Here is a 27,707-nt window from a genome sequence, read left to right as displayed (position 1 = left end):
GTTTTAACTTAAAAAAAATAGTATTGATTTTATTTGATCGAATAAATGTTAGCGAACGAATCTCGTAAAAGAAATTCTGTGTTTTTATTCGTTTAATAAATCATTTGCGAAGTGCAGAGCGGATCTCAAGACCCATCTGTTTTCAAAATTCATTAAGGAGCGCATATAATTAGAATAAATATAACGGCCTTCGCTCATTTTTGACGGTCGAACAAGGAGCTTACTTTCGGAGGGAAATTGGAGGGTGATTTTTTATCGCCCAAGTCAAAAGTCACGATCGTATATTTATTAATTTCGGAAAATTGCTTTTATTTAAAATTTCAAAATGTTTTAAAAGGTACTAGATGCTGTTTTAGGATAGATATTGCTGTATGACGGTTAAGTATCTTTTTGCATTTTAAATAAAAAAAATTTTTTGTGAACCACCAACAACACTTACTTAAGAAGTTAAGACTCAACTCATTAACTGTAACAACACTAAACGACGACTAATTAGTAATTAAATTACTAAACTCTAATAATTAAGCTAAAACTAAACTCTACTGATTCTAATTACTAATTGAAATAAATAACAGATAACACTAACGAACATTAACAGATTAGCATTAGACTACTAGAAACTACCAACCACTACCTACAGTTAACAACTAACAGCACTTGTTCCTAAGATCCTAAATTCTATTGCTTGATTGGTTTTAAAATTTTTATTTACAATGCTTAGGTCTGGGAATAAAAAATATACTAAATTAAATAAATATATTAAACAACTTATCAATCAATTTTATAAAATAAACACTATTGTAATTTGTTCAATTCAAGCTTCAAACTCCCCAAGCTAACTTGCAATTTAATTAAAATTTATTAATTATGAGTGATTCAAACTAAATTTTTTTTCATTTAATGTTTTACAAAATATTCCTCATTCTTAAATTGTAGTACATGTTGTTATTAAATTTATTAAAGATAATGTGTGATTCCAGTGATCCATCAATCCATGACTTGTTAGATTATGATCATTCAGTTTTAAAGAATCCCCATCACCATAACCAATGAGGTTTGTAAAAATTGTACTTTTAATTTATTATATTTTATGCACTTAGAATGTTGTGTTATTAATTATTACTACCTCGGGAAACCGGGTCTCTGGATGCAAAACGAAGATTGATTGATTAATTAATTATTATCATTAATTTATTAAATGCTGTGCATACCTATGGCAATTAAATAAAATAATTAAGCATAGAAATAGCCACAATTAAATTAATTTGTATAGGCATGAGTATAATTTGGATAATAATAATTAAAAATATCGGTATTATTGAAAATGGATAAAGTCATAAATAAAAAAATAAATCATAAATTGCTAAAAATAATAGTTCCAGTAAGATTTTGCCTTACACCTACATCTTTTTTTCATTCTTATATTATAATAAATGTTTGTTATCAAATATATCAAGGATTGATTTCTCAATCCATGACTAGATTGAATGTCATGGCCCTACAGTTCCAGAGGATCCCCATCACCATTAGTCAATAAGGTTTGTAGAAATCACCCCAGGCATACCATCAATGTTTTGTAGCCACCTTTTAATGTAGTGTTAATAAAATGACATTGAGAATAGTTATTTAAAACAATCTTATTAAAATTATTGAACAGGTATGACAAAATTATTTTCTTAATGTCCTAAAGTGAGGAAGATGTAAGCCATTTGTCAAAAGAGAATCATATGCCTTATGCCCATACAAATGCAGTGTCAACGCGAATGATTTTTGATCAGAGTCATATGTTCTAATTTTTTTAAACTCTTTATTTGTTACATTAAATACTTGATGTGTATTTCATATAAAAACTTGATTATGCCAATTTAGTTAACTTGTTAAGCATTAATATAAAATTGACTCTACTTGTAATGGTGATTGGTATGATGATGATGATCCCAGTCCTAAGCAGGGTTTATTATTCACAATGTCATTATGCCCTTTCTAAGTTTTAATAAAATACATGGAATATTGGTGAATGCATTTTATATTTTTTGTATAGATAAGAATGTTGCAATGTACAATGATGATGTGAATTGCTTCCTTGTGTAACTGATGACATATAAATATAACTAACTTGAAAACATGGGAATGCTTTCTTCAGCATTACCTTCCTTTCTCCATCATAACCCTTATAATCTTTATTACAGAAATGGTCACTGCATATTCTTGCATTTTTTGATGGAAGCCATTTGAAATCATTTATTTTCTGTCTGATGCACTTAATCCAATCGTTTTGCATTTTTACATTTTGAGGAAATCTGAAATTATATAAACTGTTACAGAAACTTGTGCATTTCTTAAGTATTGCTTTTAATAATAAAATGGTAATCCATGATAGCATTATAAATTATAATAGTCTATAAAATAAAATATATGTAATTGGAAAACAAAATAGTTCTATTCAATGAGTATAGGGATATTGTTACATTTATTTTAGTGTGAAGTTAATTTGAAAATAAACCTGTGAAAAGATGCATCAGAAATTTTCTCATTTCTATTTATTATTAATGCAATTTTTAAATGCAACAGGTAGGAATGTTTGTGTATAGCTACGAAAATGAAAATTTACTTATAAACTAAATTATTGTATCTGACACGAAAATTAGTACAGAAACAAAAACGAAAGAATAAATGACAATATAAAAATTTAAACATTGATTGAAAGAGTTTATTCTAATTATATGGTATGGGCAATTCGTTGCGAAATCGTTGGAGGAAATGGTGTCAACAGTAGTTATCTTACTGCATGGTAGTTAATCAGCCGGTATGAAGGTTATATTCAATTCCTATCAAATAAATTTGACAAAATATACACAGACAGAACTAAATAAAGAAATAGATAGATATATACACGTAGTTATAATACATTTATAATGTTGTATTTACACATTCAAATTGTACAATTGTGTTATGGTGTAGTCTCAAATTATTGTGAATTCTCTCAGAAAATTTTAAACGTTTTACTACACTATATATACTAGTTATTTTTATCAACAATTTAAAAATTTCATCAATAATTAAAAAAAAAATTCAAATTGATTTCATTGTGATATCGATAATGATTTTTGTAACCTGACTGATTAAAAAGCATCAAAGAAAGTTAAAATAGGAGGAAAAATTTGTTATATTGGGATATTCGTTTAAAAAGCGAGCAAAATTTTAATATAAAAGCGCTTATAAATATATGCATATTGGCTCAGCTTGGCTTGGCTCGGCTTGGAATCGGATGTTAAGCAAGGTGTGGTCTCAAACTATTTTGAATTCTCCTCGAAAAATTTGAACTGCGTGCGCACATATATAGCAATGATTACTGTTGTTTTTATAAAGATTTTATAAAATATATAAATATAGCGAGCTAAATTTTAACATAGAAGCGCTTATAAATCTATGCATATTGGCTCAGCTCGGCTTGGCTCGGCTTGGAATCGGATGTTAAGCAAGGTGTGATCTCAAACTATTTTGAATTTTCCCCGAAAAATTTGAACTGCGTGCGTACATATATAGTAAGGGCTACTGTTGTTTTTTATAATGAATTTATAAAATATATAAATATAGCGAGCAAAATTTTAACATAAAAGCGCTTATAAATCTATACATATTGGCTCAGCTTGGCTTGGCTCGGCTTGGAATCGGATGTTAAGCAAGGTGTGGTCTCAAACTATTTTGAATTCTCCCCGAAAAATTTGAACCGCGTGCGTACATATATAGTAATGGCTACTGTTGTTTTTTATAATGAATTTATAAAATATATAAATATAGCGAGCAAAATATTAACATAAAAGCGCTTTTAAATCTATGCATATTGGCTCAGCTTGGCTTGGCTCGGCTTGGAATCGGATGTTAAGTAAGGTGTGGTCTCAAACAATTTTGTATTCTCTCCGAAAAATTTGAACTGCGTGCTTACATATATAGCACTGATTACTGTTGCTTTTATAATGAATTTTCATTATATATATATAAAGTGAATGGAATCCACGTATAGAAATAATTAAATTATATTATATTAGATTATATGTTTATATGAAAAGCAATATAGCAGATTCAACCAGCCAACCAGAAAGTTTCGAAGGCGTTCGTTCGATGACTTCAATTTAGTACGGTTAGCATTGTGGTTAAGACTGTATAATAGTGCAGTATATACATTAAACAAGTTTTTTACTGATGCGAATGATTGAAATGATGAGAATGTATGGTTGAAACGAGTATAAATAGAGGAGCTGAGACAACATGAAAATCAGATCAGCATTCTGCTTCGCTTGAAGCAGTCTGTCTGATCTCATTTATTTTATTTTTAAAATTTTTTTATTTTTATTTATTTTATTATATAGAGTTATATAGAGTTATATAGTGTTATATAGAGTTATATAGAGTTTGCATGTTTGTAGGTGGTTTGAATGTTTGTAGGTGATATTTTTTAAATTTTAGGTGGGTTTTTTAACGGTTGCTCATACATACATACATACATACATACATCATGTTTGTTTGTGTGGTAGTATTTTATGTTCTGTTTTACTCCTTTTTCTCTTTCTTCATGAGTCTTGAGTTAAGTTAATGAAGCATAGGTAGGTGAGGTAAAAATTAATTTATTATATAGGTAGGCTAGGGCATAAGGTAATTTAGTTACATAGGTAGGTTAGGGACACCTATTCTTTTACTCTACTTGGTGGTGTGATTTTTGTATTGTGTTTTTTTTTTGTTTTGTTTCACATCATACATTCAGCAGGTACGCGGTGGTTCCTGGTGGTTAGTGGGATTTTTATTGATTGAATGTGGTAGTATGCATGGTTATATAGAGTTATATAGAGTTATATAGAGCATAAATCCTATATAGATATCTTTTTTTGCTCTTCTTTTCTCTTTTCTTTGCCGACCGGTCGGTTTCTTTCGGTTATTTTCATTTAAATTGAATAAATAAGATTTTACCATTCATTTAGGTTTTTCAGGTTCATTTATTCAGGTTGAAGCTTCCAGAGGAGTTCATCGTGGACGATCAGAATGGTTGTGATGTCACGCTACGTTCGTTCATTCGGTGGCAAAGAATGCACGCCCTGCTGGGGTACGTTTTACGGTTTCTTTGCGGTTCTTTTTTTTGCCAGTTGGCTGGCTTTTCCGGCGGAATTCACCGCGGCTCGTTTTTCTATTTTCATTTAAATTAGTCAAATAAATAAGATTTTTCCATTTCATCCATTTTATTCAGGTTGAAGCTTCCAAAGGAATTCATTGTGGAAGATGTCAGGCTACCTTCGTTCATTCAGTGGCAAAGAAGATACGCCTGGCTGGGATACGTTTTATTCTTTTTTCTCTGTTTTTCTCTGTAATTTAACATTAAGTAAGAATGCTCACACGCACACGCACATACACACAATTACATTAAATAGCTATATAGGTAGGTTAGATAGGCATAATTTTAATTATAGGTAGGATAGATAGGAAGCATCCAACACTAATGTAGTTGAATAGGTAGGCAGCGTAAGTTTATCACTTCTGTTTTTTCTCGCACCCACATTACACGCATCAGCGTATTATACACACACACATACATTTATAAACACATATTAGTATTTGAGCGTTATTTTATTATCATTACACATTCTAATTTATTATTATTAAGGTTGAGAGTAATTTAATTTCATAGGTAGTTAAAAGCAATAATTTAATTCTAGGAACAATCTTGTAATTTAAATTAAATAAACGCTGTAAGTGTATCGAGAGGTAAGTTAGTTATTAAGTTTTACATTATTATTATTAGGTTGGAGCCCAAGGCATTACGTAGGTGGTGGGGTGGGTGCCGAAAGGCCAATGAATTGGGCTCTTGAGTTTTGTAATTTTAGGTAAGCTAGGGCCATAATGTAATGAATAGGTAGGTTAAGGCTACGTTGTAACAAATACTCATTAATAGATTTAGGGTTTAAGTTTTATATTATTATTACTAAGTTGGAGCCCAAGGCATTACGTAGGTGGTGGGGTGGGTGCCGATTGGCCAATGAATTGGGCTCTTGAGTTTTGCAATTTTAGGTAAGTTAGGGCTTAATTGTAATAAATAGGTAAGTTGAGGGTACGATAGCCGATAGACTCTGAATTTCGAAGTCTCTTGTCGGAAGTAAGCTTTGGTGGCCAGTGGTGAACCGGCAATGGTTTACTATCCGGACGGCAATGGTTTACTATCTGCACAGTAATGATTTATTATGCGGCACGACCATAGTCTACTACCCGCACGGCTTCCGGACGGCAAATGGTTTACTATCCGCACGGCAATAGTCTACTATCCGCACGGCAATGGTTTACTATCCGGTGCCCTGGCTGTCGGTGAACCTCTGTGCAAGGAGGGAGAATGAAGGGGGACTTTCGACTATCGTACCATTATCAATTTAATAGAGATTAGTTAAGGTAATTGAATAGGTAGATAGGATTATTTTTATTAAGCAATTTGAGATGCAGGCACCGCTAAGCTTTCTGATGAGAATCTACTCTTTCTCTATCTTTCTCCATCAATACGGGCTGTGTTTCGACAACAACCTCGAGGAGGACTGGCACCAGTTTTGGAGGACAACGTAGGAACCGGACCTCATTCAACATTCTGCCTTTGTCGAATGGACGACGGTAAGTTTTTTTTACATTTTACTTACTTTATTATTTTAAAATTTTATTTTGACATTATTTTCATTTTATAATTTAATTTTTTTTGCTTCTAAGATTCTAACATTCATTTACTATTACGCAAATAAAAAAATTTTGTTTACAGAATGATGAGAGGTGGGCAGTGGTGGGAGTCAGCACGTTTTAGATGGTGTCGATAGATAGTCAATGTTTATAAGTAAGCTAGGGCCCTGAGAGTAATTTTATTATAGGTAGGTGACTGACTATTATTCTTGCGACTTCTTACTAGTTTTGTGTGATGTGTTTGTTTTCGCTTCATAACACCACACCAACAAAACAAACTACATTTCATTCTCGTCGTCGCCTTAAATTGTACCTTTTTGAACAATCTTTTTAATAATGTCTATTTATTTATTCATTAAATGTTGACTGGTTTCTAGTTTTTTTTAAAATTGGTTATATAATTTTTGGATATTTCTTGGTTTACATTGTATATATGCATGTATAAATTATTTCTGTTTAGTATGTTGATTTAGTCATTATGATATGTTGTGAACTGTTCTTACTAAATGTTCATGTTACGTGGTTTATTATCCTTCGAGAACTTCTAAGGAGTGTGATTTATAATAATAATAATGGATAATAATTATTTTTATCGGTCGATATTTTATTATATTTGTTTATTTAAAATACGAATTTTAAAAAAAAATTTACAACTACTGTGTTTTTCTTTCTTTACTAAAATATCGAAATTGTTTGTAGATCTGTACGGTTAACTGTTTGTTCGAGTTTGAACAGGCCTTGCAAATTTTTTTTATTTATTTTTGTTTTTATTTTTGTTTATTTGGTTCATTCAATTTAGTTGATTGATTGATCGGTTGATTGATCGGTTGGTTGATTGATTGACTGACAGACTGGCTGGCTGGCTGGCTGACTGACCGACCGACCGACCGACTGATTGTTTGATTGATTTATCTCATAGTATTGTATACATGAGAAAAAATCCGATTAAGCCAACCTACGGCTTCAGTAAGCCACTGTTTTTCACCTGACAAAAGCAATTTCTATATTTATACTGACAAAAATAATTATGATATGAATATATTGATTTATTTAAAGCATTAAATGTACAAAAAAGTGGTATCGTATGAGTTCTATGAAACCCTGTAAGCCACTGCTGTAAGCCAACGTATGATTTCAGCAGCTGGTTTCTTATGAGCACCATGTGAATGTAAAATATTCATTGAATATAATGAAGCTAGTTGTTCAAATATCAATTTTGATTTATTTAGGCCGTTTATTTCATAAGCAAACCAATTTTTAACATGATCGAATAGTGTAAAAAAAAGGGTAACTATAGTTCAATCCTACTAAGCCAACCTTCGGCTTCAGTAAGCCACCGGATTTCACCGGACCAAAAGCAATTTTTATATTTAAATTAACAAAAATAATTTAATAATACATAATTCTATTAATCATTATTAAAATTAAATAGAATTACTACAATGTTTTAAGCATATTAAATCAAGTAAATATTTCATTTAGCTTGCTCTTTAAAATCCATGCAATTTCGTAAGCCAACAATCCAAGCACGACAAATAGCCCGACCGATAGATCGAATTGATCGATCGAATTGATTGATCAAGGGGAGACATTACTGGAAATAATTAAAAGTAGAAAAAATTGAGGTTCTTTGCATATCCCTGCTTCAACCCATAAGAAGGTGTTGTATGCTGGTAAATAGGCCTCCCCTTGGAGGAGCGCTGTTGAACATCGCGGAAATAGCGCTTTATAAACTAATTGATTGATTGATTGATTTATTGATTGATTGATTGATTAATAAACATTTTGACAGTAAATTTAATATTAGTATACATTATTTTACCCAGTGTTGTTTTTTTTTATTTTTTAGTGTCAAAAGTATATATTTCATGAATGTTTAAAAGGATTAAATTTATCAAAACTGTGTTTTTGTTTTTATTCATATTAAAAATAATCTAACAGTATATCAATCGGTTCAGTACCAGTACCGCATGTTTTACAAATTATTAAATATTATATATTTATTTGTGATAAAATTAGAGTTGACGAAATAACATGTAATATCTAAATATTTAAGGATAATAATTAACATACCTATTTCACAGCATTGAAAAAATGTTTCCGACTTTTAAATTATTTAAAAAAGATCCTTACAGTAGAAGTTTTATTAATGTAATGTGTGTTTGTGATATCAAAAATATTGTGTTGATTGTCGTGTTTGATTGCTGCTGTTGGTATTGTGTTGAACAAAAAATAAACAATACAATACAAATAAATTGCGCGCGATAAATAAATCTCTATATAACCGCGCAATAAACAAAACTCTATATAACCACGCAATAAATAAAATTCTATATAACCACGCAATAAATAAAAGTCTATATAACCACGCAATAAATAAAACTCTATATAACCACGCAATAAATAAAACTCTATATAACCAGGCAATAAATAAATCTCTCTATAATTGAGCTATAAAGAAAACTCTATATAACCACACAATAAATAAATCTCTCTATAACTGCGCAATAAATAAAACTTTATATAACCTCGAAAAATAACTCTACATAACCGCGAAAAATAACTCTATATAACAAACATAAAAAAATGAGATCAGACCATGTGCCGAGGGACATCTGATCTGATTTTATCGTTTTTTATACTATTTTATACTATTTTCATTCATGCATTTTAAACATTTCAATCATTTGTATCAATAAAAACTTATTTGATGTATACAAAACACTATCATAAATGCTTAACGACAATATACTAACTATACTAAAAGGATATTAAGGAACGTCACCCTGACTTCCTGGTTGGCTCGTTTGGTTTGAACACCGGATAACGTGCACGTTCACACGCAATTAAAATTATTTTTATTTAATTATTAAATAAATTTATTATTTAAAAAATTATTTTTGATACTTGTTTGCACATATATATGTTTGTCGTTATGAATTCCAAATTTACTTGCTACTTGGTTTAACTATACCAATATAGTAATGGTGGTTGTTGATCCGCAGAGAAGAAAATCTAAAATCTTTAATTATCTTTGGTTGTAAATTTTGTGCTTGTAAAAACTTACTTTACTATCTTTGGTTACCTAAATATATCTATATATACTACGACAATATCTCTTGAGGGTCACAGCCTGTAAAAAATTTACACAAAGATCGCAAAAGATGGATCTATCGGTGAATGAAATCGAAGCAATGGCAAATGAATTTGCGGATATGTACTTCATGCAATTTTTACGGAGGATAAAAAGAGTTAAGTTGGCAATATATTTCAACTACCTGGCAAAATGCAGCATCAAACACCAATTGACGCAGAAAGAGATGAAAGAAATGTCCGAATACCTGGAGAGATGTCTGGATCCGGAATATTTAGAAGGAAGTAGTTGGTTGAAGAAGGTACGCTTGCTAAACAATCAACAACAATATCATTTGTTAAAGAGCCCACAAGACGCTTACTTCAATAAACCAACAGTAAAATATTTTTCAAAAAAGGTAGTAACGATGGATAAAACTCTAACTGGAATGATATACCACTGGGACCATTTCTTTCAATCTATCTCCAACCGGCGAATTTATTTGGTGCCATATTTCAAAGAAACATCAAGGAACGATAGCTGTGTAATATGTTTGAACAAATTCGAAGAAGGAAGTTTTGTGCGCGAATTTCCTTGTAACCACACGTTCCACATACTTTGTATTCGAGAATGGTTTAGGAATAAAAATAATTCATGCCCTATATGTCGGGGATACATTTGCATGCGTCTGATGAAATCTGACACATGTACAGTGAAGAAGAGGAATGGAAAATCTCATTTCAAATTTCGAATTATAACTAAACCCAATGTGTGAATTCAAAAATTGTCTATTTGTGTATTTGCTGATAATTTAATCAATATGTTGTTTAACATAACTCTAAGAGGTACTAAAATCTACTGTTTTTTTAGATTAAAAGTAATTTAATTAACGTATTTAATTGTGTTTATGTATAGGAAACAATCGTATTTGTTACTCACCATCATGAAAAATAACAATTGTTACAAATTAGTTTAATAAGCGGATGTTCAACTGTGAGAGGTGAATAAAACGAGTGTGGCGTGCGTCAGTGTGTGTGATTGACTACAGACCAGACCACATGAAATGAATGCATATTTTCTCTGTATAATTTGGTATAACACTGTGTTCTATTGTAAAAAAATAACATTAGCATTATCAGGCAATTCAATTTTCAACCGAAAACTTTACATAGTTATAATTTAGAAAATATGTTGAAGTAATAAGGGTTAATTCAAGTTAATGGATGGATAATTTTTCATTGCGGAGTTTTTATACTTTATTTTAAATAGTCAAACTTATCAGAGTAGCAGAACTCAATATCAAAGCCAATAATTTTATGAAATTGTAATGTTTACAGGCTGAGTTTAATCGGGTTGTGGTGATTGGTGTTGTTATTATCATCTGTGTCGTCAGCGTTTTGTTTGCCTGTACTGGTGCAGTAATATTTGTGACTGTAGGTTGTCGCTCTGCTGTGGTTGTTTGGTGTGTAGGTTGGTGTGTTGGTATCTATTGGTGGTTCCGTTTGAATTGTTTGAATAAAAAAAATATCAGAAATAGAAAAAAAAATCTTACAAAATTTAAATACACAAATACATACCTGATACAAATTTGGAGCCAGCTGTCAAAAGGTAACTTCAACGTTATTCCAGATTTATCAACAAAAGATAGTGGGTACTCATTAAAGTTGAGAACGATCACAATCACAGTTACTGATGAATTGAGAGCTGCTTTGATAATGTCATTTGCGAGTCCAGAGGGCCCTGCTGCCTTTCCATCCTTCATAGCTTTCAGAGCTTCTCTAAGCTCCTCTACAGTGATGTCTGGAATCGGACCTTCGATGGGTGGAGCGTCAAAGTTGACATTGATGGGATTTGTTTCATTCAACAGACGGTTCGATTTCCCTCGGGTCTCCTGAAGATAGCAGATGTCAATCCTTCTACGCTCGAGAATTTACGCGATTTCCATGTTGCGGTCAGTCAGTGATCCAAATTGAGCGTTCCAAGTCTAAGTACCATAGAGGGGCCATTCTGAACTTTTCTGCAACATCGCTTCGCTATTGCATACTTCCAAGAAATTCTTAGCACCCCTTGACCACTTAAGGCCTCCTGGGGACTAGAGGCCGTTGTTTTTGTTTGTGATGGCATAGAATAATTTTGGGGAAGTTTTTACGTCCGAACACCCATCCTGACGACAACCACCAGTGATAAGCGGTGGGCTTAGACTTTTGCTCAAAAGCACGCAAGGAAGCGTGGATGCAGTTTTATGTCATGCCCAGGACATTATATATAAATATAATGAATATACGTTATATATATATTATAATAAAAAACTACTTTTTTTATAAATAATTAAACTCTTTTTTTATAAACAATTAAACATTTTATCAGTCTTTGATGTTTAAAAAATTAAAACCTTGTAAAAAAATGAACATAATTGAGAAATAATCTGAAAAAACACAAATGAATCACAGATTACTAATGAATTTATAATAGCATAGTATAATTTTAAAAAATGGCAAGACTTGATTGATAATGCATGCGTGTGTACTCTGTATTCGTATTGTGTGTAGATGACAATAATAATAATAATTGAAGTGAAAAAGATTCACTTGAAAACAAATTTTTCATCTTCTTCTTACTCACTGGAGTAAGAATTCAAAAAAGTACAAATTATTTCTAAAGGCCGGAAAGAAACTTAAAATAATGGATTCGACTACTAAGCAGACGTCGCAATTTCCGTTTTTATTTGTAGCGTCATTACTGAAAACATGAAAATGGAGTTAGGCATAAAAAAAACTCAGGTTGTACATTATTGTACGACGTGGGTTGCTATTTTGCCAACTCATATTTTATAAAAACAAAATTTTAAGAAGCGTGATACCGAAAAACTCGTTTTAATTATCACGCCATAACAAATTATTTATATTAAATAAGCTCGGAAAAGTCGCCAAATAAAAGTAAATTACCGCTGAAAATCTCGAATGGTATTCGATAAAAACCCTAAAACACAAGCTCAAACTCTTAATGTACTGTTAAACGACAAAACATATCGATACGATTAGTCAAGACCGAATGTTTAGTTTGACAAAATGGCGACCAACGCTTATGGCGGATATTAACTTTTTTAGCTGCAAGCTAACATCGGCTAATTTTCATTTGCACACTATAATAAATCATGAAAGTTCAAATTGTAATAAGTTTATCGTCATAATTAAATTAAAAATAAATAAATAAAACAGGTACATATAAGGTATATTTATATAGGTACATAAAAAAGTACGAATTTAAAACTACTCTCGTTGTATAACTTAGGCATACGCACATGTATGCAAATAATAATAAGCCTATTCAATACACGTTGGAAAGAAAAAAAAGAGAAAAAAGCAAGAAACTCCTGCACTTAGAGCCAGTGTTATATCACTGTTGCGCCAGCTATAGTTGTTTGGATCGACCTGTTAATCCATAATTAATTAGGTAATTAATTAGATAATAATTATATTAATCAATAATTGAATGACAATTAATGATAATTAATAACAATGTGTAGAATATAGAATGAAGGGTTATGTAGTTTAAATGCATACACACATGCACGCACACAAGTTTTAGAATGAGACCATAAAATAAGCTTTCATCGTATTAGAACATCGTATTAGAGAATGATTTTTATTTAAGTACATTCAAACTCTAAACAATTCCATTTATTTCATTTAAAGTTTAAATGTTAATTTTTAATTTAAGTTTTAAATCAAAACCAAAATGTCAAGCTCATAGGTGACAAAAATCATATAAAAACATAAAAATTGCAAAATAGAATATAAATTTATAAAAAATGTATTAGCACAATCAAAGTTACTGGCACACGCCAGATCCAAATATATGGTAATTCTGGCCTTAGTAGGACTTGATCAATGGCAACATGGGCGAAATAACCGGCTGGTCCGACGAACCAGCTTTTTCCAATAAAAAGTCATAATTAACATAATTGATGCGAAGATTTAAAATATTAAGTAAAATTATTAATTAATATGAAGAAATTGGTTAAACATGGCTAAATTCATATTTGATGTTGAATTCAAACCTGATATCTTGTTCATCCTCGAGGTCGTGTTTATCAGTAAATTAGCCAACGTGACCAGAGGCATGAGACACAGCAGTCGTTTCCGTAATTTCAGTCGACTTGATAGCTATTGTAATTGTTATCTGCTTGTCACTATTACCACAACAACCAACTTCTATAGGTCTATCATTGTTACCACAACCTAATAAATAATTACTAGTATAATAACAATCGCAATCAAAAATGATATGATCCTTACTTGTAGTGATGTGGTGATGATAAGATGGTGAAGAACGTTCAACATTATGGTTTGCGTCTTCATCATGAGGCTCACCATTACTGCTACTTACATTGTTGTTGTTATAATCATCATACTTCTTCTTGAGACTCCTGATAATCTTCTGGCTGTCCTCGAGTTGCAGGTCGAGGCGAAGACATTCTTTGATCAGCCCATCCTTGTTCATGGCTTGCAACATGCTCATGCGACAGTCTTCATACTCCTTGATGAACTCTTTGCACATGTTCTCATCGTCATCCTCCTGACAGTCTACTTCGGAACCAATTAATCTGGTCGTGCTCGAGTACAAAAAATCGCTGAGTGACCTGTCTTCTTCAGAAGTATTACCAGTTGGATCTTCTCCGATGGACATCTTCGGCAATATGGCATGATCTCTATTGACTGTTCGATCGAAGAATGGACTAGGAGCGGATTGAAGGTAGTGGTTATCCACCAGGGACTGATTAATGTTGTTTGGAGTCATCACCTGAAAAACGGTCTGATTTCTGCTATTGAAATCTTTGTGCACATGCACTGTGTGTTTGTTGAACGGGACATCCCTCTTTCCATAGATCTCCTCATCCCACCCGTACTTATAGGAAGTGTGGCGCTCTCCCCCCTTTCTCTTGCGTCTGCACTTTTTCTTTTTATGAGACTCATAATAACCAGTAGATGGATTTTCACCGTTATTATTCTCGGAGCCCGTGCAAGACGTGAACGAATCGTTCATAGAGGTTTGAATATCTGCTGAGTTATTTAGCCTTTCGTTCTCTTCACCTTCTACCACCTCACTAAAATGGCAAGTGGAATGTTCATTTTCCATATTTAAAGTTAAGATAATAGGAGATTCACTAACAATATAACGTTCAGAAAGTTTACAAGTATGTAAATATTAAATTAATTGTAACTGTCAACAATCTTATCAAACGGAATAAAATAAATAAATTGACTGACCAGAAAACTGGTTCGAACCTCTCATAGGAGCTCACTTAAAAATCTATGTAGGGGTGGCTTCTTCATTACATAGCCTTTTAACCGCGTTGCATTTTCAACAAAGAAACGAGTGCATAAAATAAATTTTTACTTCTAAAATTTACTCGTCGTACAGTGATATTTATAAAATTTATTTAACAAACTTTTATATTTAATTAAAAAAATGTTTATATTTTGTTTTAAAATGAAGCTATTAGTGGCAAATTTAGTTTTTAAAAAATTAGCGGATAAATATTAAAACATTAAAATAAAACTAGGACCTTAACAAATGTAAATAACACCAGACGTCCGTATGAGTATGAGGTAAATTTTGCTCTAATTTATTGGTTGTCTATGTTTCCCCAAGGAGGAAAGTAAGTTTTACAATTTATCTATTGAAGTATTTGGGTTATTTACTAAATTTTGCTTGTTAACAGAAATATCGGGTACAGCAAAATTTTTACTGGAGTATGTAAAATTGCCTTGTCAATTTCTTTCTATTCCTTAATAATAGTACCAAAAACACTTTCGACGTCACGCATTCGCTTGAATGAGCTCAAATACTATAGTTCGATTTCTGCTCTAAAACTCCACTGCAACGACTTTTTTGTGATTTGGTTTTGCATAACAAAAATTACTTCATATGCGGTACTGGTCCAGGTCATACCGAGCAAACCAAGCAAACAAGAACGTCTTCTCTACATACACGTGTGCATATTCACGTATCATTTGAATGGTAAAAGTCACACACCCACCACACACACACGCACACACACGTACACACACACTAGCAACAACAAACAACTAAAAGTAGATCCCACATTTAATTTATTTATTTAATATTTATTTTCTTAATATTCTTCATTACACAGTTCTGACAAGTCAACTTCAGAGATGCTTCCATATTGTTTCTTACATGGCAAAGATAATTATACTTTATGGCACCATAAGGCATGCATGTAATATACACAACATAGGACGCAAATAGCATACGCGTTTGTTGTAAGCGTAATCACAGCACTTAAGGCAGAGGAATGTATAGTTTTTTTTTCATTCAAACTAGTTGAGTGAGCATGAGCACTAGTAACGCGGGGTATGGTACCTTGACCAACTTGCTGAACACGCAACTCATCAACATTAGTTTCTGTTTTTATTTCCTGTCATATTTTTTAATTATTTTTAGAAATGTATTTAAAAAAAAACAAAGTTTAACGTGATAAAAGCGGCCTACCTACACCATTTATACGAACTCGTTGAAATCAAAGTTATTCCTACGGATACGGACATCCTGATGAAAACAAGTGCTAATGAATAACATAATCTTTTTTAATAAAACTCCCTTTAAATATCCAAAAAACGCAGATTTAGATTAAAAAAATTACAGCTAAGACAAACTAAACATGCTCGAAAAAATTTGATTCAACACAGCTTACTCTTATCGAATAATTCATATTTAATCGTAAATAATTAATAATGTTCGAAACTAAATTTCACGTGAACCTTCCTCATCTTTCGTCCATGGGATCGTTGACAAGAGCCACTGCGGTGAAATATAATGTTATATTTTTCTGTTCAGCAATGTTAAAAAACTTTGTTTTTTATGTTTTTAACTCAAATCGTAAAACATATTTTCATAACAAACTATGTATTTAAAATAAAAATAGCTAAAATATATACCAGTCATGATTATCATAACAGAACAATTATCTAAACTACCCTTATCTTTCATAAATCTTGAATCAACTAATTTGTTAAAAAAATTAGTTTAAATGAAATTTCCATAGAAACTAACCATCGGTAACTTTCCTGGCGATGAACTTGAGGACCTCATCGATCAGTATGACGGGGAAGGAGAATTTGATGACTGCAAACCACTCTTCCAAGTTTAGGGGAGTTATTTGAAATACGTTCTGTAAACATTAATTTTACACTTTTACATTTTACTTTATTATTTTTTCAACTCCCCCTGTTAATTCTTCAAAAATATCAACACGGCAATATGTGTGAATACGTGAGAAGATTTCTAGCATCACGCACATTGCATGTGACATGTGGGCGCGGGCAAAACCTTCAACCGTTATATACCTACCATCTCGTCTGGCAGCCAAAATATAAACATAACTGGCTTTATGTTTTAATATTTTTAAAACGCAAAAAGCCACTCCTCCCATCATCTTTTAATCATTTTTGGAAATGTAGTTTAAAAAAACTAAGTTCTATTAAGTTTAACGCGCTACCTAAATTAATTGATAAAAAAAACCTTGGAGATCAAGAGTAATACTGCAATATAACACTTTTAGTTATAACTACCATATAACTGTATGTAATTATTTATACTGATTTCTGGAACGTATCGAAAATGTCGAAACTAACAGCCAGAAAGTCGACTTCGAGAATGAGGAAGTGCAAGGTCATGGAGAGGGCGATGGCGGCCACGAGCCACAGGTTGCACCAGGGAGGCATCACAAGTAGCGACTGATTCTCTGAAATGCTGCCGCGATAAATTTTGAATAATTATAAAATTGAAATCTATTAATAATTTTCAAATTAAAATTTAAAAGTGACCTTTGAATGTAGGTTATCATCAAATTCAAAATGAGAAATAAAAAAATGTGTAATCATTTCTATTCAATTAGTTATTTTTGCTGACTAAATAAAAATTTAACAATTGAAACAAAAATTCGTGAATTGAGAACCTGTTAAGGGCGTTGAATATTTCGATGACCACAAGTACGGACAGAGCCATTGTCTTAGGGTGGGGGTCCTCAAAAATTTCACATTCCACCCCTTTGAACCTCTCATCTTGCACCAAACATTGCATGTGGTGGGTCTTGAAAGAAATTCAAATGGCAAGACTCGGTTAAAAATTCAATTTACAACAAAAACTTCTTTTAAAATTGTCGGCAACTTTCTTTTAGTAAAATTGACAGACTAATAAAAGCATAAATTACTAGAAGAAACATTACAGACAGCACTTTACATAACACGCAAAGCAGTACAAACCATTTGGTAATAGTTTAGTTGAGGGCCTTCGCTGTACAAAGTGAACCACCAGACGGCAGCACCAACCGTGGCGCTACCGACGTAACAGCCAACAGCCATGTAACGAAAGAACAACCAGTTGCTAATGAGGGGCTCCTTCGAACTTCTTGGAGGTTTGCTCATGATGTCGAGATCGGGGGGGTTGAATCCGAGAGCCGTCGCTGGCAGACCATCCGTGACCAGGTTCACCCATAACAGTTGCACGGGAATGAGGGCTTCTGGCATGCCAAGGGCTGCCGTTAAGAAAATGCACACCACCTGAAATTGATGAAGCAGTAATAATTATCATCTGAGTAATAGCAGTGTTACTATTTTATAAAAATAAGGTAAAAGAGATGTGAGGTGGTAATGTTGGCGATAATAATATGTAAAACACTCACGAAGTTCGAAAACCACCTCTCCGATATTAGATGAGATGAGATATCTAATGAACTGCTTCATGTTGTTGTAGATGGCTCTGCCCTCCTCCACAGCAGCCACGATCGTCGAAAAGTTGTCGTCTGCGAGCACCATCTCGGAAGCCGATTTCGCAACTGCCGTTCCCGATCCCATTGCTATCCCAATCTCAGCTTTCTTCAAAGCCGGAGCATCGTTCACTCCATCTCCTGTCTAAATTTGTTTCAATTAATATTATTTTAAATCTCTTCATAAAAATTTTTGCTATGAAATAATAAAATTTTTTACTAATTTTAATTTTTATTTAACTGAACTATCAACTAGTAACTATCGCGGTTATTCACAATCAGCGTGTCCTAATTCTATATATTTATCCGCATCAGTATGAAAATTTCCATTTTCGCCACGAATGTTTTCCACTATACATCACAATTTTTTTAACCACCTCACATCTCATCACCGTCATCAGCCATCTTCATCACCACACCATCCTAACCATGGCGGATATTTCCCCATCGGCTTGAAGGTACTCAACAATTTTACTCTTATGGGAAGGTTCAACTCTGGCAAACAGGCGGGCATGTCTCACGGCCCTGGCCTGGTTCTTTGGGGAGAAGTCGTCAAACTCCCTGCCCGTGAACGACTTGCCGTCAGTTCTTTCTGATTCAGAGAAGATGCCGATGCGTCGACAGATCGCTTCTGCTGTTGCCTTTCGATCGTTTTGAGGTGGTCGTTTTTATTGTTATTATTATTATTGTTGTTGTTATTATTGTTGTTATTATTATTATTTTAAATTCCTACGTATTTTTAGTTCTCATGTGTATGTTTTTTAAAGTGTTTGTGCACGTGTGTTTGACTGTGCGTCAATTTTTCAAAATTTATCGATCCATTTATTTTAAATGGTAACAATGGTGGTGACAATGATCTCTACAATTATTACATAAACATAGTAAAAAAAGTAAATGGGTGAACGAATGAATGAATTAAGGAGGGGATGAACGAGAGAATGTTAAAACGAACGAATAAATTATGGAATAAATGAATGAAAAATTATTAATAAAAAGAACAAATGAATGAATGAATGAATTACTTTGTTGTCGCCAGTGATGACAATTACTCTGATCCCGGCCAACCTGCACTCTTTGATGGCATCTACCACTTCTTTTCGAGGGGGGTCCAACATGCCGACCACACCAACGAATGTACATTGCGACTGTTACAAAAATATTTTTCTAGAAATAGTTATTACAAAATAGTTTTTAAAATCTAGAATTCTGACACCAAAACAAAAAAAAACATGATTTTTATTTTATTTTAATAAAGCATGTTGAATTTTTATAATATTCACTTTCCTTTTCAACAATTATAAAATATTAGTCATAATAAAACTCAATAAAATAACAATTTCAGTCTAGTACAAATCCTAAAGAACTTCGTAAATCAGACCATAAAAATACAAATTCGAATAACGCCCGAGACCTCGTATCTAGCAAACTTGGTTGAATCGTCCAAACTCATCTCATCTTTGTTCAACGGGGCATCAATAGTTGCCAGTGCCAAACAACGCAGTGTGTCTCTACCTGTTGGTCGTCGTCGGTCGGTTCAACAGATTTGTGGACACACATGGCGCGTATAGAAAGTTATATTTAAATGATCAATGAAGATGCTAATGCAAAGTTATTTTTATTGTTTTTTTAAACTTTAAAATTGTTCTCAATGCGTGCAATTGAAACTCTCATTTGCCTTTTCAATAATCTGTCTTTCCATTCTTTATTTGTTATTCCAAACAAGAATTGCTAATAAAAAAGCTTAACATTTTAAGAGATAATAAACTTAATGTCCAAGACAATATTATTTGTCAAGCATACAATTAACATTGAAAAATTTCCACAAAATAAAAAGAAGCACCAGTTCCGTAGAATCTGACGTGTTTGTATATTTCTGCCTTCAGTTCTGCGGTCATCGGCACCTTCTGAGTGCCACAACGGACGTACTGACATCTCTCCAACAAACCTTCCGGGGCTCCCTGTACAAAATACGTCCTCACTTGGCTTTCAAACTATTTTTATTGAATTTTTTACTCTAATTTTTGAAAATATTAATATTAATTCTAGTTTAATCTCTAACAAAAATTTTTAAAGCGAAGCCACCTTGACAAACATCTTCGGACCATCACCAAACTTATGCTTGGCGTTTGCATTCGGTGTGCAGTAGACACTCATGGACTTCCTATCTCTGGAAAACTCCAACGTAACTTCCTTCTTCCAGGTTTCCTGGATGGCTCTGTTGCAAACAGTTCCCACTTCCTTCGCATTCAATCCCACTTTGTTGACGTTAGTGACGTTCATCTTCTCAACCAGCACCGTCAGAGCAGTCTCCGTCGCCTCCCCAACTTTCTCGTACATGCCTTTCGACTGCAGCATTTTGTGTTGACGAGTTTGACTATTTTTTTTTATTTTAAAGTTTTGACTTCAGTTTTCCCATATAGTTCGTGACATTACATTTCTTTCAGGAATGCTAATAAGGATCATTTACTCATTTTTAATCATTTTCAATCATCACCATTATCATATTCGCCAACAAAATCAACCTAATATCAATCAATCAATCACTTAATTTATAAAAGAGCTATTTCAAGTTTAAGACACATAGAGTCAGACCAAGCGATAATTGAAGAAAGACATAGAGATAGATTATGGAAAAAACTATTGAGATAGATGGAGGATAGAGGTACAATCACCATCGCAGAAAATCATCATGCACACCATCATCATCTCTCGCATCATGGTCGTCATCCCAACCTCATTGTAATCAACACTGGAGTCATTGCACATGGAGCAGATGGTTGCCAGTTCAACCAAGGCATCGTACTCGCCACACTTCACTGTCCGACCTCCAAGAGAGCTTCAATCAAATATTTTACATTAATGGTTATTAATAATTATTATTAACTATATAAATTAGTTAGGTTATTCATAAGATTATTAATTATTTTATACAAATATAATGATAAGAACATTTGAATGTAACTTTTTAAAACAAAATATTGAAGTAAGAAACATTTATATAATAATGTAGAGTTGAACACGAAGACAAATTAGCTAACTGTAAAAATATTGTAAATTTTACCAAACAATTTCCAGAACCATTTAAAAAAAATATTTTAAATAAATAAACAAGAATAAATAAAAATACTATTACAAATTTTTTAAATTAAATAGTCAATAAATAGCAAAAAAATTTCGGAACATTTCTCCTTCTGGGGCGTATGTGGAGCCACTGATTTCAAACTGTAAGGTGGATGCTTGTCCCTCCTGAATGCTACCGAATACGAACATCTGATATTTGTTTGTTTGTTCGATTGTTCATGTTTGTTTGTTCGTGTTCGTTTGTTGTGGTTTATGTTTCATTCATGGTTTGTCGTTTATTGATTGTCCACTGTCCTAGCGTTGTTCATGATTGTGTTATTATTATTTATTCTTCATACAAGCGTTTTCATTTTAATCTGTTTTTACTTTAACTTAATTAAAAATAAGAAAAAAAACTTTATCTTCAAAAAAATCTTCATTGAATGAGATACCCTGCAAACAGACATCTGGTTAGTGGTCAGCGTTCCAGTTTTGTCAGAGCAGATGACCGAGGTGCAGCCCAGCGTTTCGACGGAGGGCAGACTTCTCACGATGGCATTCTTTTTTGCCATTCTACGAGTACCCAAGGCCAGACAGGTCGTGATGACCGCTGGCAGTCCCTCCGGGATGGCCGCAACTGCCAGGGCTACAGCGATTTTGAAGTAGTAGATCGCTCCCTGGTTAAAAAAATATGTATGCGTGTTTAGGTGTTTGTGTATTACGTGTGCGTGCGTGTGTGTGTGTGTGTGTGTGCGTGCGTGCGTGTTTGTGTGCGCGTGCATACACCTGCATGTTATGTTTATTTCGTTAAGTTTTTGCCCGTTAGAAGCTAAATGTGGCCCTTTATGATAATATGATAAGATAAAATTCGCAAGTGCCTACCCTTTAATATCAAAATTATTCCTCATATTTTGATAACTTTTTAATGATAACTAATTAATATTAATGATTAGAAAAATGAATATTTAAATTTATTGAAATGTAGACTGACCTTGATCCAAGACCCGCCGTGAGCTGGATCATTGAAGTGACCGATGTTGATCGCCCAGACGGCTATGCATACGATGGATATCACCTGGTATGTTAATGGACAGTTGTGTATTCTGATGTGTAAGTGTAGTTTTGTTTGCGTGTGTGTATGCGTGGGTATGTGTTTTTATGTTGGTGTATGTGTAAATGTATGTTTATGCGTGTTTGTACATGTTTGCGTGTGTGTATGTGTGTTCAGTTTTTAAATATTTTGGACTATTTTGATTAAAACTACGTAAACAACACTGATGAAATCAAAACCTGAAATTTAAAAAGTTGGAAATTTATTATAAAATACAAATAATTAAACTTATCATTTTGATAGCAGCTGATGGCGAACACTGATGAACAAACCTTGGAGAGTTGTTGACCGAATTCATCGAGCTTCTGCTGCAGGGGAGTCTTCTCGCTTTCCGTCTCACTCATCTCCGTCCGAATCTTACCTGCCAATCAATCGATTGATCAATCGGTCAATTGTTCAATCTTCAATCAATTAATTATCTAATCATTTAAAACAACCATTCAATCAATTAACCAGCCATCTATCAATCAGCCACTTACCAACCATTCAATCAACCAAATAGCCACCTATCAACCAGCCAAGCTACTCACCAATTTCAGTATTGAGGCCCGTACCGGTAACGACACCTCTGCACTTACCTATCGCTATGTTGGTTCCCTGTGGTGAGACATACACACAAATGCATCAAATAAACACAATGAATAACGATACCATTACAACTACGTAACTTTACAATATGTGTAGCACTAACACAGATAAAATGCAACAGCATATAACAGCAATATATCAGATATTCACACAAAATCCCACACATAATGACATTTAATAAGCACGCAATAAATAACAACGACACGTTATTGTTGGCGTACAATTAATGAACGTATGATATATAACAACAATCGATGCAACTGCACATTGAATTGATCTTTTTTAATTATTCTTCCAAAAATTTAGATGCTGTTGACGTTTTACAAATTATTTTTACGAAAATATACCACTTAGAGAAAAAATATTTGACCGGAAGCAATCATTCGTCACACGTGAAAGAAATATTATTTCAAGTTTAAAAAAAAAATCTCAATTCAACAACCGAAAAAAGGATATTCTTTTTGTCTTGATTGACAGCTCTTGGATCTGGTATTGGATCCGTGTGCTTCAACACTGAGACACTCTCTCCTTCAGCCGTGAGATGAGGAAAAATGTACATTAATCAAATCTCCATCCACAAATTTCCAATCAATATTATTAAAATTATTATGTTGAGAAGTTAGCTCAGACGGTAAGAGTGCTGCTTTCTACGTTGCTATTGCACGAGGACGTGATTCAAATCTGAAGGCGTCTTTTCGAAAACTCAAAAAATACTTCATAATGTGTGTGTATGATGTGCGTACAATTTACAAACGACTATTTTCTAGTAGGTTTTGTAGTTTCGGATGTATGAGCTTTACATGACAAAATTTAATTGAAACTATGATAGAAAAAAGCAATTTATGAGCAGTTCTGCTTTTCTCAAAGTTGAATTAGAAAGATGAAAAACGTACCTATGCTTTATCTATATGTATATATAACCTAAACGTTAACTATTTATATTTTTAATCAAAAGTGATGATAAACTTTGGAAAAAAATTTACAAAAGTTATTTAGTTAAATAACAACCAGTGAGAATGGCTTGGTCGACCCGCAGCGTTGTGGAAAAGATCTTAAGAAGGCGAATGTCGGCTGGTACCTTGTCACCCACTGTCGAGGATTGTAATCATCAAATGTAGGGAAATGGTGGAAGACATTTTGGCGCACTTTAATCACATCGACGTCATTATTACATTCATGACGTCATCATCAGCAGCGTCAACGCTATCATCATTATCTCATCAATATCGTCTAAATCATCATCATCATTGTCATTGTATCTCTATTTTAACATCATCATCTTCAGCAGCATCAGTATCATTGTCATCATCATCTTTACCCCATTATCACCATCTACTGACCAGACACATCAACAATATCTCCAGGTACCAGTTCCCTGGCCTTGATCTTTTGGATACCCTTGTGGTTCTTCCTTATGACTTTCGCTATTTCCGGTTCGTATTCCTTCAGGGCTTCAATCGCATCCTCTGCGTTGCGTTCCTGTCATGATGAAGATGATGAGGAAAAGGATGATGATGATGCGGATGAAGATGATGCTGATGCTGATGAAGATGTTGATGGTGATGATGGTGGTGGCGAGGATGATGATAATGATGACGATGATGATGGTGGTGATGATGATGATGGTGGTGATGATGATGGTGGTGATAAAGATGATGATAAATATGATGATGATGGTGGTAATAATGTTGATTTAAATTAAATGTTAACAATAATTCATTCATGCCAAGACAATCAGTTATAAAATTATTCATGAAAACATCTGTGGAATCTAGTACCTTCTGAAATCCTGAAAATATTCACGATAACAATGCATACATTTTATTACTAGCATAATTATAATAATTATAAATAGCATAATTTTTTCAAATTATAATATTTCTATTTGAGAATAATTATCGTGGTTGTTTTTATAGATGCATGTTAATGGTGTACCTGTGTGATGTTACGTAAGCCGCAATCTACTCATTAGATGAAAAGTGTGTGTGTGTACGTGTGTGTGTGTGTGTGTGTGTGTGTACGTATGTGTGTGTGTCTGTTTTTGTGTGTTTGCATCGTGTGTGTGTGTCTGTGTAAGCGTTTAAGTTTTTTCTAAGTTACATTATGAAGATAAGATATGAATAATGAATATATTGAACAAAAACATGTCAAATAAAAATTCAAAATACATAATAACGGATTTAAACAACAAAAACAACAAGAAAAACAATTGTTCAAAAAGACCTATCAACAAAGGAAATAAAACATTTGGAACTACAACAACATAAATTAAACCATAACTTATGCCAAAATCTATAACAACGTATACAAAATCAACTTAAGAAGTCGTGCCATCCTTGTGGCCAAGTGCCAACTACTCACTCACACACCTTAAAGGTACCTGGATCGAATTCAAGGTGATCCATCGCATAGTTTTGTACGTATGTCGTATGTTTGTGGGTAGTAACATAGTTATAAGAGCTGTTAAGACATTTGGCGCTATATCATTCGCGTTTTATTGTAAAGGTCTAATCCTCACTAAACAAACAACAACAACACAAACAACAACACAACAACACAAACAACCAGCAAACCTGCCAAACGCCAACGACAGCATTGGCGATGAGGATGAGAAGGATGACGAATGGCTCAACAAATGCTGTTATCTGATCGTCATTCTCTTCAAACCAGGCCAACACCTTTGAAATCACGTGATCATGACGTCATAACTTCGACATAATTACGTCATTCGTATTGTTGTTTCCAATTCTAATTAAACTATTTAGAATCAAATTTGATAAATTTCAACGTAACGTCTCTTGGAAACACAGGGAAGTTTTTTCGTACATATTTTTATAGATACAAAATCTGTATATACCCACTGGGCCATTAACAAATGCAAGCAACTAACTAGACATCTACTAAGGAATTAAGAATTTGAAATCAGAATAAAAACAACAACGACAATATGGCAATTACAACTACACTAACAACTTCTTCAGCTAAAACAAAAACAACATAGAAACTACAGCAGCAGCAACAACAACAACAATAGCATCAACAACAACAACAACATCAGCAACAACCACAACAACAACAACATCAACAAACATCAACAACAACAAACATAAACAACAACAAACATCAGCAGCAACAAACATCAACAACAACCACAACAACATAACAGCTACAACGACATAACATCAACAGCAATCTCAAAATAATGAAAGAAGCTAACAAATGAAACAATGGCGGCCAGTAAGAGGATCTTGACCAGCAGATCATCAAACTGTTCCAATATCAACTCCCATAAAGATTTGCCTATTTTATTTTTTGAAAAAAATTTGATTCATTTATTTAAATGAAAAATTAATAAATAAATTAATTAATTAAATAATTGACTAACTAATTAACTGAATACTTTATGTTTTTTATCTATTTAAAATGATCAATCAATCATCTAATCAATCAATCAACTAATCAGTCAGTCAGTCGGTCGGTCGGTAGGTCGGTCAGTCAGTCAGTCAGTCAGCCAGCCAGCCAGCCAGCCAGCCAGCCAGCCAGTCAGTCAGTCAGTCAGTCAGTCAGTCAGTCAGTCAGTCAGTCAGTCAGTCAGTCAGTCAGTCAGTCAGTCAGTCAGTCAGTCAGTCAGTCAGTCAGTCAGTCAGTCAGTCAGTTAGCCAGCCAGCCAGCCAGTCAGTCAGTCAGTCAGTCAGTCAGTCAGTCAGTCAATCAATCAATTAATCAATCAATCAATCAACCAGCTAATCACATCAATACTATTATGTTACTGATAAAAATTACTGAATAGTATTTGGTTACTGATTTATTCATTCACTGGCGAGCGTATGTCATAACAATGCTAATAAACATTTGTAAAAGGGAGTGGGTAGGATGAAAGAGAGATAGAGAGGAGAGAGTGAGAGAAAGAAAGTAAGAAAGAGAAGAAGGATGGAGAGCGACAGCATAAGGAGAGAAAAAAGAAAAGAGAGATGGAAAAAGAGGTGAGGAGAGAGAGAAAGAGACAGAGAGAAGAAGACAAAAAGAAAAAAAAAAGGAGAAAGAGAAGGATAAAAAGAAAGAGAGAAGTAGAAAAAAAGGTTAGAGAGAGAGAGAGAGAGAGAGAGAGAGAGAGAGAGAGAGAGAGAGAGAGAGAGAGAGAAAGAGAAGGAGACAGAGAAAAGAAGACAAAAAAGAGAGAGAAGGAGAAAAAGAAAAGGAAAGGAAAAAAAAGAAGGAGAGAGAGAAATAGAAAGATAGAAAAAAAAGAATAAAGATTGAAGGAAAGATAGAGGAAGAGAGGATAAATATATCAAAATATTTGTTTTTTGTTTTAAGTTTTTTTTGCCGCCTACTTCTATTACCAGTAACGCATCGTTAATGTTATTGATGTTCGTAAG

The 27,707-nt window shown here is 33.2% G+C and overlaps 1 protein-coding gene across 1 annotated transcript in view; it reads right to left on the bottom strand.

Annotated features, from left to right (window-relative positions):
- Window positions 1-6,326: 6,326 nt before the first annotated feature.
- HELRODRAFT_156619 (hypothetical protein) overlaps window positions 6,327-27,707 on the bottom strand; it is a gene marked incomplete at both ends in the record, with an annotated part of 29,712 nt that continues 8,331 nt past the window's right edge. Inside the window, 23 exons of the mRNA XM_009015435.1 lie at window positions 6,327-6,356; window positions 7,245-7,246; window positions 16,856-16,973; window positions 17,437-17,554; window positions 17,760-17,893; window positions 18,067-18,363; window positions 18,502-18,714; window positions 18,998-19,210; window positions 19,592-19,714; window positions 19,981-20,081; window positions 20,410-20,527; window positions 20,652-20,915; window positions 21,303-21,405; window positions 21,751-21,839; window positions 22,082-22,306; window positions 22,621-22,704; window positions 23,013-23,101; window positions 23,271-23,337; window positions 23,771-23,856; window positions 24,337-24,417; window positions 24,669-24,807; window positions 25,902-26,006; window positions 26,546-26,628. Of these exons, the coding sequence (XP_009013683.1) occupies window positions 6,327-6,356; window positions 7,245-7,246; window positions 16,856-16,973; window positions 17,437-17,554; window positions 17,760-17,893; window positions 18,067-18,363; window positions 18,502-18,714; window positions 18,998-19,210; window positions 19,592-19,714; window positions 19,981-20,081; window positions 20,410-20,527; window positions 20,652-20,915; window positions 21,303-21,405; window positions 21,751-21,839; window positions 22,082-22,306; window positions 22,621-22,704; window positions 23,013-23,101; window positions 23,271-23,337; window positions 23,771-23,856; window positions 24,337-24,417; window positions 24,669-24,807; window positions 25,902-26,006; window positions 26,546-26,628 (2,882 nt within the window). The remainder of the gene's footprint in view (window positions 6,357-7,244; window positions 7,247-16,855; window positions 16,974-17,436; window positions 17,555-17,759; window positions 17,894-18,066; window positions 18,364-18,501; window positions 18,715-18,997; window positions 19,211-19,591; window positions 19,715-19,980; window positions 20,082-20,409; window positions 20,528-20,651; window positions 20,916-21,302; window positions 21,406-21,750; window positions 21,840-22,081; window positions 22,307-22,620; window positions 22,705-23,012; window positions 23,102-23,270; window positions 23,338-23,770; window positions 23,857-24,336; window positions 24,418-24,668; window positions 24,808-25,901; window positions 26,007-26,545; window positions 26,629-27,707) is intronic.

Source organism: Helobdella robusta (assembly GCF_000326865.2).
Source record: "Helobdella robusta unplaced genomic scaffold HELROscaffold_16, whole genome shotgun sequence".
Taxonomy (NCBI): domain Eukaryota; kingdom Metazoa; phylum Annelida; class Clitellata; order Rhynchobdellida; family Glossiphoniidae; genus Helobdella; species Helobdella robusta.
Note: the sequence above shows the minus strand (reverse complement) of the source record. Positions and strands in the feature narration are given on the sequence as shown.